Source organism: Aphis gossypii, chromosome 2 (genome assembly GCF_020184175.1).
Source record: "Aphis gossypii isolate Hap1 chromosome 2, ASM2018417v2, whole genome shotgun sequence".
Lineage (NCBI taxonomy): Eukaryota > Metazoa > Arthropoda > Insecta > Hemiptera > Aphididae > Aphis > Aphis gossypii.
The window spans coordinates 40,559,593-40,580,026 of record NC_065531.1 but is presented as its reverse complement, the minus strand read 5'-3'; the positions used below and the strand labels follow the sequence as shown (position 1 = coordinate 40,580,026).

At 29.5% G+C, this 20,434-nt stretch overlaps 1 protein-coding gene across 1 annotated transcript; it reads right to left on the bottom strand.

Moving 5' to 3' along the window:
* Positions 1-10,420: 10,420 nt before the first annotated feature.
* Positions 10,421-19,536, bottom strand: LOC114130875 (facilitated trehalose transporter Tret1-2 homolog). The gene is made up of 6 exons (XM_050200370.1): positions 19,375-19,536; positions 16,185-16,550; positions 14,699-14,955; positions 14,304-14,519; positions 11,027-11,281; positions 10,421-10,829 (listed from the first exon to the last, which is right to left on the bottom strand). The coding sequence occupies exons 1-6, from the start codon at positions 19,424-19,426 to the stop codon at positions 10,608-10,610; spliced, it is 1,368 nt and encodes a 455-aa protein (XP_050056327.1). The 5' UTR covers positions 19,427-19,536; the 3' UTR covers positions 10,421-10,607.
* Positions 19,537-20,434: the final 898 nt, after the last annotated feature.

Genomic DNA, 20,434 nt, shown 5'->3' with positions numbered 1-20,434 from the left:
TACGTGATCTGATAAGCGTAAGAACACAGGAGAGTAATAATTGTCTTCTCTAATAAATCAATACCAATCCAACGCGTTTCATTTTTAATGTGTTTTCTTACAGCGGTGTGGTAAGGAAGCTTTGACCTTCATCTATATGTCGGGGCTATTGTTATAACGCGTAAAAATATATCGAATCTTTATTTAGATTATGAACTTCGAAATTAGTATCGAAGTAGTTATTATGTTCCTTTTTACGTAGACACATTTTGTAACAAGAAAAAAGTTCTAAAAAAATTCAATTGATTGATAAATTCAGTATTTAGTATTTTCGGTATTTCGAAAAAATAATGTTTTGTTTTGCATAAAAAAACGTAAGATATAAATATTTAACTATGACGCACGACCTGCGAAAAAAATAGACCTTAAAGTAGGAATCCCAGCAAGAACGCGGCGATAATTTATTAATTATTTCTGTTTTAAATTATGTATAATATAATACAAAAAATACACCATCGCGGTAGTATCCGGTGAAATCAGGAAATAGTGCCCAACTACACCTGATTTCTGCATCCCAACCGGCTTATTTTTTTCCGTTTACGAGGTCTTAGCCCCACTCCGTGTAAAATTCCTGACCATCACCATTGTTAGTCTGCAGAATTAATATAATTACTTATATATAATGCCTACCGGGTTTTCTATTAACTTAATACGAAACCTCTTTTTCAGATTCCGGATCACCCGCTTGGATATCGTTTAAATAAATAATAATAAACTGCCATTTTATGCGATTTAATCAATATAAATAGGTAGGATGGTTTTTGTAATAAAACGTTTTGCGCGTTTGACAGTTGTAAATAATTACCGTCGTTTCGTTTTATAATATACTATATAATGTACGCGTATCAAAGAAATCGGGAATATAATATTATATACATGTTATTTTTTATCATAATACGTTTTTCGATAATATTCTCGCTTACGCAGTCTCGAAGAAATCCGAAACTGCTGGTTAAATACTTATTTCAATTTTATTACTATAATATGAATTTATATACGTTTTCACGCTGGAATAAATTTATGGTTTACTACGATCATATTATTATAGTGTATAATATTTTATTTTTAAATCGCCAGACCGTATATTGTAATAATATTATGTATATTACACATTATCGTCGAGCGTATTATAATACTAGTATTTTTTTTTCTTCACAATCAATGGTGTATATTAATTATGCATAGGAATACATAAAGTATAATATTATATCGTGCATAATGCATTTATATAATATAATAATGTTATGCGTGTCAATCTGACCTGACGCGAAACGCTCTGTATGCATCGGATGCACGTTGTCCGCCACGTAATTATTGACAAATGGTTGATGTGTGTGTGTAATGTGTGTATGTTTAAATATAGTAAATATAGGTACCTTGTCCATAACTCGTCGACGTGAAGTGACAACACAATCCTCCTTGAACGTCGAAAACCCTATACATCATAATATGATATTAATAATAATATAATCGATAATGATATTATCCGCTTATTGATATTATCGTGTAGGACGACAATAAAATATATGCGTAACCTATTACGACCGATTTATAGAAGTCTGCGAGGACCCCCGACCATCTTCCAAAAAAATGTTTAATGTTATTTCAAAATATTTCAGAGAGAAATGAAAATACGTACAAATCAATAAGTTATTATAAAGCAATAATTCCGTAGTAGTACACATTTCATCTATGCCAATGATTGTGTACATCGTAATTATAGACACTAATGGCAATAGTATTGAGATTGGCGACAATGCCTTAGAAAGAATAATGAATATATAGAAGTATAATGCATAAATACAGTATAGGTTAAAGTTTTGGGTTATACTTTCGTGTATTATGTCTATAAACGACTTGAAGAAGCTCATCAGTCGTCGACAAAATCGATTAATATTATATCTATACAGAACCGAAAAAGTAAAATATAAACTGTATTGTTTTATTTTTTCTAAAACAAAATGCGTATACTCGTAAAATTTAGTTATGCGTGAACTAATACGAGCGGATCGAAAATTTCGTTTTTTATAATTTCACGTTATCTCTATGATTTCCAATTTGCAAATTGAATTCAAACCCTTCCCTCAATTTGCACGTATATCGTCAGTAGATGTTAGCGGAGGTACGGTGCACCATAGCGATAAAACAAAAAATCTTACAAAGGACTAAAAAGGTTGCACACAATTTTATGAATTACGATCGACTAGTAATGTGATAATGATAAAAAAAAAATTCAATTCAAACCGAATGAGGAAAATCTGAATTCGCGCGTAACAGTTGCAGTCGTTTTCCTTGAACCCAAATCGATTGCTAGAGCTATTTTAGCATTTACGAAACGTAAAACGTCGGCATGCACACGCGCCTACATTTTATCCTATATAAGCACCTCTTTAAACGTTATTATATTATTGTAATGAATAGAAACACCCAGTTGATAATACTTACGAATATTAATAAAAAATAATCGGAATTTTGTTTGCACCATCACAAATCGGCTGACGGATTGGAAAATAAAGTCGTTTTACGTGCACAATACGAAACGCGTACAAATATACAGAGCGATTCACCGAGCACCGCCACTCTTCTTAAGTTCAAACTATTAATTAAACGGTTTTTTTGAAAACGTTGGTATATCTATAAATCATAACTCGAACGAGTAGTTTGCAATTTGTTACACTTTATCTAGGTACTAATAAGAGCTACACATTATGCTGTTTTCAACCATGTATTTGAAATCAATTTATTAAAAAGCAAACAATTCTTAATTTTTCATCGAATCTCTTATCTACTTTTTTTTTTACTGAAATTTAAACAAATAAAGACTACCCGTATAACAATACGTTTTATGTTGTGTGTACAATAGACATATTATTATTATTATCTATATTACTATTGGTACATGCCGTTTAACAACTATTGGAAATTATTCGTTTGAATTTTTATTTAGATACATAAAAATTAAAAAAAAAAAAAAAGGATATACGGTGATCGTTTGAAAAACAGAAATTCGTATCAGGACGATGAATAATAAATGAGTGATTAAAAATGATCTCGAGTGTTCAAAAATATGCTCTCCAATTGTGAATCGCGTGCAAAACACGTTATTTCAAAAGGCGGGCTGAGAATATAAGTCGTCATCAAAGGTAAGAAACAACAATAGGGGGATGATCGTTATCGCGTTTATTGTTTCGACCATAACCACCCTGTATACGGTATTGTACTTATACATTACGTATAGACATTATATACATATATGTGTGCACAATATGAGATGTGATAATAATATATATTATGACGGCGGCGGACGACCGACGGGCGATTTGCACGCGCGCGTAACCTTTATCGCGCGACGACCGTGTACTTTTCCCGACGAGTTTTGTGTCGTTCGGCGCAAGGTCGCGGGCGATTTCATTGAAAAACATCGACGTTTGTGTTCGCGTACGAGACGGGTAATGTGTATCGCACGCCCGTCGACCGGTCGCAGAGTCGCGTCCGATCCGAAACGTTGCTACGGATTTTTTTTTCATATAGCTTTTTTTTTTGTTTTTTTGTTTTTTTTTTGTTTTGTTTTCATCGTCATTGCCCGCACGAGTCCTTGCAGCGCATTCAGGCTCCTCGTCGGAACTTCCGTCGCAGCATCCGGTCGTCGACCGCCCGAAAACCGTTTGTGTTGTCTCGGCCACGCGCGTTAAATCAAAATGAATATGACGGCTTATTATTGTCGTTCAAACGATATTTTTACATCGTAATAATTAATAACATATCAGCCTCGTCGTCGCTTCTGTCGAGTCACATCATGTCGAGTAGTAGCCTGCAGGAACTGTCGGCGACCGACGCGACGACGCCGTTCGATACCTATATATAACAATAATAGCGTTTATATTACAATACACCAGTGGTTTCTAACCTTTTGAATCCTAAGCCCTTTATAGTAGGTTTTCAAAAATCTCGCCCCCCCCTCTTATAGAAATTTTTCATTTTTTCCCTACATTGTAAAATAAAAATAATTAAACGAATACAATTTTACTTCGTAATGACTGCTCGCGCCTCCCCAGCAGTGTTTATACGCCCCCTCCAGGTCGGGAAACGCTGTATTACACCAACGTCATAATAATCGTATAACGTCATAGTATAACAATATTAAATTTAAAATGATATCCGTCTACAACTGTTGCAGGTGCGGTGATCATAATATGCGAAACAGGTTTGCATTCGTATTGGACTTAATAGTATAATTTACGTCATTAAGTCGTAGAGACGATCGATAGCAGTGATAACACACGGCCCGATCGTATTGATCTTTCGTCCGGAAACTCAAAATCAAACGATTTGTACTTGCTTGTTTGGCTCTGTAACCATCGCTTTTGTACTTCTACTACTTAGTTCAATACAATCAGTGCAATTATTGTTGCAGTTTGTTTTGTGGTGCTTTGCTGTTTGATATCTAATACAATATTCAATAAACCGAATGTTTGAAGGTGTACAGTTGAACATCCGGGGATTACTGAAATATTCGATCCGTATATAATATAAGTTTTATGTCATTCCAATGAATTATTGTGGATAATATAATACAGATGTTGAAACCTACAATAGCTATACTGCAGCTGGTGCGAATTGCGCATTGAAACGTTAATTTGAAAGCTTATATAATATCACAACCTATCGAATATAATAATATAAGGGTATCTGTAAGATAATTAATGTAAAAACAATTTTAAACATTTTTCAAATAAAAGCTATCTGAATATTTAAATTATTACTACAGCCTGCAATTATTAACAATTGGTCGGTAAATAATAATGGAAAAAAATAGCGCTTTAAAATTTTGAAAAATATATTATGTTGCACACATGGCATTAAACAGGTTAATAATATTAATCATTTATGGATTTAAAAATAATCACATTAATCAAGTATGTATCTCAAATATTCACTGCGATAATAATATAATAAAACTATACAGAAAGTGTTTTGAAGTTTCGCCAGGAACGTGTTCAAATAATTTGATTTAAGTCAGCCGTATGTTTTGCTGCATAACGTAACGATGCTTTGTATTTACATCATGTCGTGTAATATGCCTATACACTAGTAAGTCTCATTGTCTGGTTTTATACATTTAAAGAGTATATTAAAATAGCTAATTTATGTGTGTTCAAACTGTAGGTAAACAATGAATGCACCTGATTTGTACTATGTATTTATATTTTATTGTAAACACATAATTGAAATCTATATAAAATCGTATAAAACATTTTTAAAATATAAATTAAAGTTATGTTTATGACTAGTAGAATGCAGGAAATTATTAAATAATTATAGTTCTTTATCGTTTAAATACATTACAAATTAAAGAATAAAGATATAGGTTGATTTTTACAACGTTATAAATCAATAATATTTTTAAATCATTGCATAGAACAAAGCGTATTTGAATTTTGAATATAATATATGAACAGATAATACTGACCTAATTTAAGTAAATCGACCAATGTAAATGACAAAACACAACATTATATGTACCTATTGAGATTTAAAGTTTATTAGTTTGAATTACTTATTGTTGTCGATGCACACTCGGTCACATATTATATTATATTTACGTCATGCATTAATATGTACTTAAAATTTAAAATTTAAACAAGACATTTTTAATTTCAATTTGTGTGGTTTTATTTTACATATTACCTACACACTATACAATTTATTAAAATAATCGATTTTGTTTTTTGTATACCTAGTAATTAAAAATATGAATAAGTAATCCTTGTAAACCGACATTACACGTGAGTGGTGTTTATTAGTAGTCAATTTGAATATTAAAATTAAAATTGGTAGGTCAAACAATATACAAATAATATTCCATACATCGACACAAAGAGCCACGATTCGGCAATAATTGTATTTAACACAATTATAATTTTGTTTTTTAGCCTTCAATTTAATCAACTGAGTCCTTCACGGTAGTGGATATTCTTTATAGATAAGAGCATTTAGTGTAAAATACTATGCTATGACAGATTTAATATTAAAAAAGAAATATTAAAGTTTAATAAGAAGAATATATTATATCCTTTGAGCGGAAAATTTGTGAAAAACTAATTAACGGTACAAAACTAATTATGAAAATAATTTTAAAATTATATTTTACTTTGAGTCAATATTGCATGACATACTGAAATAGCATAGTATAACAGAAATGCATACGATTAACACGTTCGAAAATCGAAAGGATGAGGACGATTCGGAACTCTCTGCTAAGAATACAAGATTTAATATTATATTATAATAAATTATTTCAAAAATAAAAATAAATCAAAAGTAATATGCACGGTGCCTATATAATACATGTGTTTAGACACGACTGCATTGTAATATTATACATAGTTTATAGACCGTTTAATGAGGTAACGCAAAAAAAAAGGACCCCACGTGTCGATTCAAATTTCGAAAAGAGAAATAAAAGACCGTATAACACCATATAACCAGCATCTGACCTGCAATAGTGTATAAATATATAAATTATTTACCTGCAGCATCTGCAGTCTAAAAATAATCGTCCGGTTTTACATAAATGAAAACGAATATGCATATAATATATGATATATATCCTTTACCGTAACACATATACCTATAGTGTAAAATAAATCTTACTACTTTCATCGGCAAATAGTTACATAAAAACAGCTATTTTTAATGTTGTATAATTATATACACATGCAGTGTTGTTTTTTTTCTCTTGGGCCCATTTTTTTTTTAATATCGTATGCAACCGGCGTTTTTAATAAAGCAGACTTTTACAAAACGGACATAATATTATTATAAACCACATAGTAAGTTAGGTATATTAACATTGGTGTTATTTAAGATACTTGCCAGACTGGACTTGGACGTCCTACACGTGTTATATACCTATATATATTACCTATATATATATATATATATATATATACCTATAGATGATACGTATTATAACATATTATGCTATCAATCAATCATATGTTTACTCATTCTAATCTTATATAGACGGAGAGAAGGTCGAGTCGTGACAGTACTTATATTATATTCGGTTCGCTTAGGTCAAAAACAAATTTGATGTCTTTTTTTAACACAATTATCGTTTAACAACTACGGACAAACTATATACACATCAGCTTATATTAATTCATTGAAAAAATACATAATATTTTTACGTTTATAGGGATTAAGCCACGAGCTACTCGACAATGATTGTTAAAAATAAAAAAAATTAAAATTCGTATTCGTATTCTTGAGTTTTATTGTTGTTTACTCGTATATTCGTGTGCTGTATATATATATATAACTTAATTTTTTTCTTTAAATAAATATATTTTTAAGCAGATATAATATCACGTATACTTAACTGCTATAATACTGTTGTTGTAAACTTATAATACCATGTGTCATTGACTAAATTATTTTTTTAGTTGTTGTTTAATATAACATTTTTTGACTGAATTTAGGAAATATATATATATTTATATAATTGTTTATTATTTTTATAGTATATTAAGTATGTCAAGTTTTTTTACATTGATTATAGAAAACTAACGATAACATAGTAACTATAATAACCGAAATACAAACTTTGAAATTAAAACTATAAAAGCAATACTATTATGTTACTGAATTTTAATAAAGATACATTTATGATTGATAATTTTATTTTATTTTTTTATCTTCATCCTCTTGCATATTATCAATATTTCTTTAGATTTTACTTAATCATACATAAAATTATCGTATTCAGTATACTGAATCGAGTTTGTTATTAAACGTTGGGTACGTCTTTAAAAAACGGTTTTTTTTTTCAAAACGTAATAATACACTCGTAGACCGGATTAACTGTAATGTTTAATTATTTACAGCGTATAATATTATTCTAACAGCTGCGAACCCTTGAGTTGTACAGAGTCTCTTTAATTGCATTATTTAACTACCTACGTGCTCTCGCATGCAGTCACTTTATAGTTTAATTGAATCAATTGTACGACTTCAAGGTCTTTTTCTTTAGCATTTTTTTTTTTTTTTTATTCATACTTGGATCTATGAAAAATATTTATGTTTAATAATATTTAATATTGCAGTTTGTAACAATTGACGAGTTCTACTTTTCTGGGTTTCGAAGTAAAATTTTGATCACATTGAAAAACTATATGATGATATGAGAATTAACGAAATCGTGCTACGACATTAGACTTACATCATGTTACGATCGGGTTAAGTATAACTATACATAAACGCACACAAACAGAACTTAACTCACTATTCACTATCTCCGTCGATAAAATACTGTTTACAAATAGGTCGGTTAAAAGTTGTTAAGGTCAGCCTTCCTTCGATTTTATTGCTATTTCAGTGTAAAATTTCAAGCGTCTGCTTCGTCGATTGTCATATTACTGCGAGATCTTCTCCTATAAATATTGCTGTATTTGCATACATTCACAGCGCCGTTCGAATGAGAGGTTTGTTAAATTATCGATCTTATCGTTTTATCCGCATAACATTATAATATTCTGCTGTACTCGCGGTTTACCTATATAATATAGCTGTCATATCGAGCTATGTGTCTTGTTCATTCCTTACCGCAACAGATGTGTTGGAATTGGCAGGTTACAATATATATCCAATCATCTGTTTCACATTTGAATTCAACATAAAACACTTACGTCTCATTTTATTCAGTTGAACTTGTCGGTATGTGTAATTATACGATATACACTATATACACAAACTATATGCGAACGGAATGATATGTAATTTATGTCAGTGGTATTTTATGATGGTATATTACAGTTTATTATACATTACTATGTTTGAAATCCGTATCAATGCTTGTGTCAACAATTTTCCAACGCTAAATTTTAGTGTCCAAATTATTTCTGTTTGATGTAGGTAATATTGTTTTCGTTATCTGCAAAAACTCGTAAACAATATCTTATTTTCTATGACCGCGAGACTGCTTTTGTGTTAATATACTCACAATATAAAATAATTTACTACTCACAAATAAATAAATCTCATGGTAAATAATTCTAAACGCGTAGAATGTAATTGAATTATATTTGCTGTGAAATTGAAAACATTTAAGAATCTATACAGTTCGATTGAAATGTTTGACCTATTATATTATATATTTTATTAGTAATATACTGATATTATACTATATTACGACAGTTACAATACAATTTTATTCCATAAATATTTCAGGATAAAAAATAACCAATAAATAAAATGTCTGCTCGTTATTATCGGTCGTACAAAATACAAAATAATAGTTTCAAGGTATTCGCGTATTTTAATATAAACGCGAAACCAATGACGCATACATTATTATTAACATTTATTACATTTAGTTTAGGTAAATAATTTTTTTATAAATAGTATTTTAAATGTTTTTTTTTACAAAAAAATAGAATTTCAGCAAGTATGAATAAATTAACACTGAGTCGTAAACATCTTTGAGTTTAAAACAGTTGGGCTATTCTAATACTTGAGTAGTTATTCAACGCGGGTTTACTATATGTATTGCTTATTAATTATCAATTTGATTTTTGTGGATTACAATATTTATATTTATAAAAATTTTTTTGGTTTTAAAATATAATATTTATTAACTAAACGTTCTTCATTCATTCTATTATGATTTGACTTTATTTACACTTCCGATGGTTATTTCGTACAAAATATGTATAATATTATAACTATGTTTTATTTTTAATATTTAATATAAATAATTGGTTTTGGAAATATGTAGATTGTAGTTTTTATTACTGGAAGAATATTCTTTATAATTTTACTTGGAATTTAATTATATAAAAGCTAACAATTGGAACTTATTTATCTATGTGCTTAAAACAGTTAAAATTAATACATATAATTAAAGCATTATATATAAGTTTAGTGTGTACGTTTAGTCTTAAAACGCCATAAACGCATAACAGCTTATTTTACTACACAACACTTATGGGTTTGGGCTACTTAAAAGTTATAAGATAGATGTTTCACATGTAACTATGTAAAATTATTATGTTTGGTAACTAATTTAATTAACTCGAGACAATTAATTAAATTTTGTTTTTGAGTTTTAAGTGTTTGAACCAAAAAGATATTTTCAAAGTTTTAGAAATTCATTTTCATATGATACAAATTCAGTTGTTCATTTACATCATGTCCAAATTCTTAAATGCAATGTGTTTAATGTAATACCAATATTTTACCTTTAAAAGTACCTATATTGTTTAATATTACTAATAATAATGTTTATGTACCTGAATAGCAAATAATTACGATAAATAAATAAATATGTATTGTTCATTAAAATATGATGAATGAAATATTTTTATCAATTAGTACACCATTAATTCTAAAGCACATAAATTTATTTTATCGATAATTTTTTATTATTATTATTGTTATCGTACAAAAATTATGTTATCACTTAATTCCAGTTATCAATCATATACATTTAATTTTAATCAAAATTACATTGTGTTTATAAAGTGGGTTTAACGACTCACTCCAACGAGACGAACTAAAACCGTTTGTTAGTTCTTTTCGAGGTCCGATTGAATTACAGCTAGAGATCGATTTTTAGTCTCCGGTACGCAATTGACGACAAACAACATGCCCATAAAACAGAACCCAGAGTACACGAAAAATGTACCACTCGGACCGATAAATTTGTCCATAGGTTCGGCCAGACACGTTACCAACCAGACCAATATCCAATTGGTGGCAATTGACATGCCTGTGCCCATTGACTTAAGCTAAAACAATGTCAAAATAAATATTTATTATAGCTATCTTATGCATTTTTTTTTCGAAAAATGTCACTTTCATCTGATTTATGATAAATGACAATGTTAGATAATGTATGTAATAAATTATAAACGTACAAGGTCACGTAATTTGTACAGGTTACTTAGTATAATATGATTTTAAAAACGACTATGATATGACTAACTTCTGATGAGAATATTTCTCCAATAATTATGTACGGTATGGGACCGCACCCGATCGAGAACATGGATATGTACAACACTATGGTCACGAGTGGTAACCAGTCCAGCGTTTGAGCCACGTGAGGGTTGTATTTTTTTGAAAAAAAATAGTATGACAGTGCCAGTAAACAAAGGCCCATCGAAGTCATCGAGTACACCATTAACGAACGTCTGCCGAACTTGTCCGTGATCATCATAGATACGAATGTCATTACCACCTAAAACAAAAATATAGTTACCGAGAATATTGCAAAATGAATATAGAAATCAATTTTATAATTTTAAAGATCACATGAAAACACTTTAGTTATATAATGATTAAACTGGTATGATATTACGATTTACATACCCACATACTTGTTGCACCTATATCAGTTAGTTGAATAATAGAGTTGGTAAATTTATAATTAACTTCAAACGATTATGTAAAGAAAATCATGATAATGTATTTTCAATTCTTTTAAACTTTTTTATGAAAACAATTTATCAGAAACTGTTAATTACTTTTTCAAACTTGACCGAGTAAAAAATTTAATAATAATAAAAAAAACCCATACCTAGATATTTTTAAAACCACATTATGTATGAAAAATACTAATACAAATATTTGTTTAAGTTTCTAATGCCCTATGGTTATTAAATTTTGAATTAACACGAATATCAAAATTGATTTCATCGAAACTTAGTGTTGCAAAGTTTCACGATTATTTTTAAGTCTTTTGAATTTTTTACTTTTGATTCACAAATAAGTACCAAATAGATACCGAAAATGATCCATTATAACCTTTGAAAATGTTTAAAGCATTAAAATATTAATATTCTTTTTGGAAAAACTTCTATAAATTTCAATAACATATATGTAAAATATAAAGAGCATGTATTCGAGATAAATGCATCCTTTTATGTCACAAATGATATTCCTGAATTCTTATCTATTATGAATATCATTATTTTTGTTATTTCAACATAAAATTATTTCAAAATAATTTAACTTAATCGTATTACGTGAATGATTTCCCAATAACTGCAGTGTTTTATAAATCATGATATAAAGTTAAATATAGAATATATTACCAACATTTTATTAAAAAGCCAAGATCGATGAATTTTACACTAAGATTATAATCCATAAAAAAAAAATAATAATAATAATATTGTACGTTAATAGTACAAGAATAATTTTTGTTTATTAACTATTTAATACAAATAAATAATAGCTATTTATTTAGTTTAGTTTGTAATAATAGATAAATAAATGATTTATAAAATTGTATGATTAAAAAGAATTGTAGGTGGCGCAGCACGGAGGCAATACGATTATGAAAACTTATCCTACCCTAAAACATACATATTTCTAATCATGCCCTTATATTATGCAATATACATGTAAAAAAAAATTCTAAGAAATGTGGTTAAAAAAGGTTTTATTGATTTCACAATTCTCTGAAAATATCCGTATACATATATTATTTAGTATTTACTGTTTCTAGGCGTACAATACGACAAAAAATTTATGCTCATTTTTTATAGTGAAAAATGTTTTATATATAAAACATAGATACCACAATTGTTTAAAATTGTTTTGAACTGGATTTTAAATCACATCAAAATAGTATAAACTATTGTAGTGAGAAGAAAAATTGATACCAATTAAAAAAAATATATAAATGTAATATACATTATACATATAGTTATTTCTTAAATGTTGTCATTTCTTAAAAAATAGACTAGGTTGTTATTTTATTGTTATTTCAAATTAGTGAAATAAAAATGAAGATAAACTTGAACGATTCAACAGAAAAAAAACCACAACGTTTCAATCAAACACAATTACAGATAATCGCCATCTTCTAATAATATTTCGTCGAATAAACAAGAACAATACACTAAGCATATATACGATAAATATTTGAAAATATTAGTCATTAAATAAAATGGTCGACATTGTAACCATATTCGATATTTTTCGACTAACCCGATTATTTTATTTTATCATATTAATTACAACACGCCAGAGAAAATTAAAACAGTTTGTATATTATGTTCGAATCACAGATAATTTTGTAATATTTAGTGAGAGGCGTCAACGTATTTTAATATTATGATTATGCTGTAGAGACTTATTAATTTAATTAAAAGTTATTAACAATGGTAATTTCCTAATTATATTGTTCATGTAATGTATTATCTATTTATTTATGATTTTTTTTTCATTGTCATATGATTGTACATATTTTAAATTGTTTTGTTTAAAAGAAAAACAATACCTTACGATTAATAAACTATCCAATACTTTATTTTTACACAGATATAAACGTGAGTAACTGTATTTTCTAGATTTTCTATGTTTGATTTATAATAAAACGGAAAATGTCGAATGTACGTTAATACGATTTATTAGTACTTTATTGTATCTATTTTTTAGTAACATACTACAATTTTAATCACAAAGCTTAAAAATTATTAAAATTGAATATAATTTTAAAGTTAAGAAGTTTGTTTTGAACGTCAATAATAATATGGTTATTATTAAATTATACCTATAATAATTAAATATTATAAATATATAGGTATACAATTTAACCGTAATATTTTAGTTTCTGTACTAAATAATTTTTGTTTTTCATTTTCAAGATCGAATATTAAAGTTTACCATAGGTAACAAATAATTTATCGTGAGGTATTAACTATCAGTAAACCTACACCAATATTAACAATATGAAATAATAATATTGTTATGTGGCTCTAAGCCAATACGTTTAACAGTTCAAAACATTTATGTACTTAAATTGCCTACACAATACGCCGTGTAACCTACTGAACAATGTGTTGATATTTTTTTCCACACGATGGTTTTATTTAACACAAGAGCAGACAACAACAATAATTAATCAACTGACTATAAAACGTGTCATTTTTCGATTTTATTTATTATTTTACACACAGCGTGTTTAACAATTTATGCAATGTGAGCCTGAAAAATACAGTCGAAAAACTAATAATTTTCTCTCTTTTTTACATGTAAAATGGAACAAAATTAATAACAGTGTTAAAAAATTAAAATCGATCATCTAATAGACAATGATGAAAATTCTAACAGGAAAATGAAGTAAACAAAACGGGTGAGTGTTGCGGGAATCTTCTCTAGTCGTAATTCAACGTTATAATAATTATATTTTTAAAATCACATTAAAATACAAATTTTAATATAATATTTTAACAATATTACGTATTGGGTACCTGTATTGTGCCAACAATGGTGGTGCATAGTTCGGGACTAATGTCACTTCCCGAAATTTCGAACACGTGTTTCATATAGAATATGATCGCATTGATACCGGTCGTCTGCTGGAAAAACATACAACCGATGCCAATCGTCAGTGCCCTCCGGTTCACGTCCTTCTCGAGCACTTCGCGCGCCGTATAACTGTTCTTTTGCTCTTCTTCGACAAATTTCTATGATGGGGGCAGAAAAACTTTTCATTTAAGTTATACGTATTTAGACGATTGGCAAAATTGTAAACTTTAAGATTAAGTATATTATACGGTCGGAAACGACAGAAACGCAAATGAAACGAAAACGTCTTGTGCTTCGATTATATAATATAACATTAAAAAACAATAAATCATTTTACCTGTATCTCGACGAGTTCAGCCTTGCAGTCGTGATCGGCGTCTCGAAGCCGGGCCAATGCTTCTTCGGCGGAAACTTTTTTGTTTTCCTGGATTAGGAAATACGGTGATTCCGGCATGTACAACAGTCCAAGTATGTGAATCACCATCCACACGCCGCACGCTAAGTTGAGTTGGGTATAATTCAAAAAGTTTCCAAGCACATATGAGTACAAAATGCCGGCCACGACGAACAACTGATATAAACCACCAAGGAACCCTAAAATACCAATGAGTTATGCAGACGAGAAGGGCAAAAAAAAGTACCAATGCGATTTCCGAACAATTAATAGGTAATTGATAGATAGTTTAAGGGATTTTTAAAATTTTATACATTTTAGACATTATATTATATAATATTTATATTCCAGATTTATAAGAATTTACCGATGTAACACTTTTTCACAATTTCCATAATTATTCAAAAAATATACTTAATATTTTTTAATATATAAATTCTATAACGGTGAAATAAAATACCATTATCGAGCATATTATTTTTGTCTCGTAAATTATGTATTATTTATGCGTCATTACGCGTTTTAGATTCTAAGCGGGGCCATGAATATATTGATTTTACAATTTTATATAAAAAAAAAATGTTATTTATGTACTAATAATAAAATAAATTATATATTAGCGATACATTATATTATAGCAATACGAGAAGTATTATGAAAATAAATTTAAAGTACTTCATGGTGATATAGACCACGCGATAGAAGTCTTAGTTTAGAATAGCTTTTCGTTTACAATGATATTATATGAACGAATTCAAATTTTACACATCTATTGCAGCGGTAGTTCACTCGTTACCTATCATATAGCAAAAGGTATCCAAATTCCAACTTTTTAAGTTTATTTAACTATTTATAGTTTGAATATACAATTGTTTGGGCGATGTTAATTACACAAAAAAAAGAAGAAATAGTATTTGGACGAATTCCAGGAATACTGGATAACAGTGATATGTATATTCTCAATCGAAAAATAAAATAAAATCACATCCGATGTACATATATAGTTATTAATTAATTACAAACTCTAACTCAAAATAGAAAGATAAAAATACTTGAGGGTTATCAAAGTGCATATCGCTCGTGCAGGCAAAAATGATTTCGCTCTCCCAAACGGTATAAATGATATACATCAAATGTCACTAGAACGGACAATTAAAATTTTGGTCAAAACTATCACACTCGTCCCAGTGCCCACCTTCCACCAATCGTATTATCAACTATCACGATGTCGTCGTAAAATCCCGAGATAATAATATATTATATGAGTGTCGTTAATCGTTATTATTGCTATGCAGAGGATATTTTATTTTTGTTTTTCGTCTCGATCGGCTCAGGTATATTACTACGATCTCTCACAGCTCCGATAGCGGTACATTATGTTAATTATTGTATTTTTATAATAATGACAAAACTTTGTAGGGATAAAAACCTCGAATCTCGGGTTCGGCAATCTCGCCGACGTACATGGGTATTATGGTGCACATGGCACCGCACCCGACGCCCTGCAGTATCCGGCCCACGTACAGCATCCGCGCGGCCTTCGGGAACGCGATCATCAACCAGCCGAAGACCACATGCGCCTCGCTGACGATGAGCGACACTCGTCGGCCGAACACGGACGACACGGCGCCGGCGGGCACGGCGCCGATCACAGCGCCCACGCCGAACAGCGAGCACGCGGTCGCCGCGGCCATTGACGACACCTCGAAACTGACGGCGGTCCCGTTCTCCAACATCGTCATCGTCGGCGATGACCATCCGAGCACTGTGCCGATGACGAACGCACCCAGGGACGCTGCAACGGCCAAAACGAAACACGTGTATAATATCATTAGTATTATAAAATAATAGAATAAACTGGACTCGGATTTTAAAGCATAATATAATAAGCAACTAAAAATGCACACGATTGGTTAAAAAAACCAAAAAAAAAAAAAAAAACAAAACCAAAAATTAACATGAACCAGTTGTAGAAATGAATAAAAAAAAATTTGAAATATTAATTTAAACTAAAAATAGAATTAACTACCATGTATTTCTCTAGATTTTCAGTAGTGCAACTGACTCTAATGTCCGATAGAAAGTTTGTATTAGTAGAAAACGAACTCACTACATCCACTGAAGTGATCGATACTTCATACGAGAGGTTTCAAATTAAAATCCTAATTCATACGTTTTGAAATGGTTGATATCGATGTTATAAGCATACTGACCGATTAGGTACTGCAGGCTATCTGTATAGATCGATAATCTATACGTTTAATACATTTAATAATCAAGCCGATAACGAAAACAATAACAACCCAATACCTTTAATGCATTCTGGGTTTTTACATTTCTTCTTCTTATTAATTAATTAATTTTATTAGAATAGCATAACAAACATATAAAAAAATTCATAGCTGGAATAATTTAAAAAAAACATTTTCATAAAAAAAGCAAAAAAAAAATTGGTTTATTTGGAATCAGAATGACGTGAAACGAATCTATGTATAAAAATTAGATTTCTATCTTACATATAAAAAAAGAAGCATATGCGCTTTAAAATCCGAGCCCTAAATTAATAAATAATAACGTATGGGGGTGAGTTTTTGTATGCATATAGATAATCAACGACGATTTTGGCTCACATCGGAATTCGAATAATTTTACAATACTTATATGTCATTAGGTTTTAGTTGTTATATTATATTGCATAGTAGCAGAGAGAAAAAAAGAAAAAAGAAATTAATTAATTTTAAGTCAGATTTCGGGTCACTTATGATGGATTGCAGTGCTGAATTTTGAGTTATCGTCTGTGATTGAAACTTATAAGAAATAATTTTGCTATTTCGATTTACAATTAGAAAAAGAAAAACGAACCATTTCTACTATTTTGATTTGTTTTTGGTAAGTCAATCACAACTCACAACTATGTTGAAAACACAATTTTTGCTTAAATTTAATATGGTTTGAAACTAGCAAGGATTAAACTGCACCAGTTATTTAAATAAAAGTGAGTTTATTTAAACGAATTTCAATGATATGTCATGTGGTAAAACATTAATTCGGCGAAATTATCGTTTCCAGAGATGCACAGTTGATAAGCCACATCATCATCATTATGACAAATTATGATGATATGCATCGAATCTCGTAAACACGGCTATTTATATACTATTTTGAAAAGCTGCGACATATTCGAAAATTTATCATTCAACAACTTTATTCACTCAATTTTACAATATTATCGTATGATGTTTCATGTTTCTATATATTATACAGGCAGACAAGTTATTATCGATACATTATTAGGTCATATTTTCGTATTTTAAAAATATAATGTACGTTTTATTTTGTCGCATATGCGAATATAACGTTTTATAATTACCTATTATTTTTTGGATATAGGTTATTGTGCTGACGCTGTAAACTCACTATTTAGTATTTATTAATTAAAAAACTAACAGAGTATAATAAGTTATAAATATATTTAACATTGGATTTCTTATGACAACTTCATAAATAAATGTTGATGGTCAATCTTAATTAAAATATTTCATATTTTTATATATATATATATAGTTATAGTCATCATTTAATAGTCACCGTCAACGGTTTGTTTGATTGATAAACTCTAATGAAACGACCCGCGCCGTGTCACACGGTGACGTATTTTAAAGAAAGCAATCTAGGTAGATTGTTTGAAGTTCTCCTCCTCAAAGGTTGGGCCATAGTTTTTTTTATGAACTTTTTTAGCAGTTTTACTAACAAATACAACTGTCGAAAACAAAACTATACAATTAAAAAGCAAAAATTTGATGAAGGAGAAATCAAGAGTCGTTTTATTAAAAAATTATAATTACTGTCCTCCTCTTTTACCCCGCTATATTGATCAAACGTCAGATCTGTCACTGCCATTGTGTTCATTTAGTAATTTATTTGAGATAATATTTTTTTTTTTATCGAGTGCATAATATATGTATACCGTCTTTATAATATGCACATTCCATATGATTCGCACTATTTTATGTGCTATACATGTTCTGGAAGACCGTGATACCATGTTCGTTATTATTTAAAGAAGTATTCGGATGTCACAAATACACTGCGTAATTATGTGTATTAAATTGCGTTCTAGTGACATTTGAGTAGAGTGATGCCAACGAAATTGGACGTCTGACAACAAAAAATATTTTATTTTGTTCTATGCTTTATTACTTTATTTTCATTTCAATACGATTATATGACTGCAGTGCCTTGAACGGAACACTATACATATTTATTTATAATAATAATAATTGTATTGTTATTCGTTACAATCTCGCGACGTTTATTATATTGAAAAATCGGACAAGGAGAAAAAAATGACATTGCAGTCCAGGAACGACAATCGACTATAGAATAACAATTGATCAATACGGAATATATTATAATATCGAACTTATATTATTTGTTTATTCTTACACACATATCGGACTCGAGACATAATCTATATTTTTCGCTAAATTAGAGTGATTTCATTATTTTACTGTAATGACATTAATTTTCGGTTAGCTCGTTATATCTAGTATACGAGTACGTAATATTAATATAATCTAAGCATTACATCGTTATGTAAATCGATTGTTAGTACGTACCTGATAACGCGAAAACAATCTGAGGTATTTTATCGTTCACTACACTGAACATAATTCCAACAGATTATCGAGATTCCGAACGTATGATTAAAATACACGCGGTATACATTCGCGCCGACTTCCCAAGACTAGCCGGCGATTAAGTTTTATCTGAGTCTTGTACGTATCGGCATCTTAAAATATTCAAAATAATTATTGTTCGCGTAATTTGGCTATTATTGTTTTAGTATGCCTAATACGTTTTCAAGGTGCAACCTTTACATTATATTCGTTTGACAGACGGACGTTTTTACAGTTTGTTCTATTGACATACGTTTTAAAAACATAAACAACTGTCCATAATCTAATACGTAAGTGCCTTCTTACCAAACACTCGTCGTTATTGATGCGAGCTTATGACCACCGTATTATAATGACACAGTGGATAATGCGTAATAGATATGTAGGTATATAAACAATATTATTATTTATTATTACTAAACATCGCACGGTTTATGAATATGATATTTCCAAACGACCTTTTTATTATCGACCCGTACCTAATGCAGTTTTATATTATTATAATCTCGTTCGAAATAATGGCCCTCATTGTTACGGCGACAATGAAGCATTACTTACCAAAAGTTCTACTGCCAATTGGCCACGACTCGAAATAATATGATAATAAAACTTCATGGTAGCTGTGGTATCTACAATAATGGCTATATGAACGCGTGCTGTGTGAGATTGAGCGGCGGGTAAGTGATGACTTGAGCCAGTAGAACAGGATATAATAAATCATACCTATAAATAAGACGATATTTGCATTGAATTAGACGAGAATACAATAAATAATAATAAATATTAAAATATTACATATATTATGCAGCAGTCATGTAGTTTAAAAAAACACTGTTTTAGTCATCTCTGTAGCGTGTTGTATGCAGAGACTCGGCCGTTCGTGTGCAATGCTGGTTGCATACTTATTGTTGAATTTAAATTCTATAACTTACTATTGAACACATGCACAGTATAAATATTTTATTTTTCCTATAATAAACCGAATTGTTAGGTATACATA

Excerpts from the sequence above, each read along its gene's own strand:
- LOC114130875 (XM_050200370.1), bottom strand. The coding sequence starts at position 19,426 with ATGTTCAGTGTAGTGAACGATAAAATACCTCAGATTGTTTTCGCGTTA. Across the intron at positions 14,956-16,184 it reads TGCCGAACCCGAGATTCGAG|GGTTCCTTGGTGGTTTATAT; the intron begins GTTTTTATCCCT and ends TTGGTATTTTAG. Across the intron at positions 10,830-11,026 it reads GAGAAATATTCTCATCAGAA|CTTAAGTCAATGGGCACAGG; the intron begins GTTAGTCATATC and ends ACATTGTTTTAG.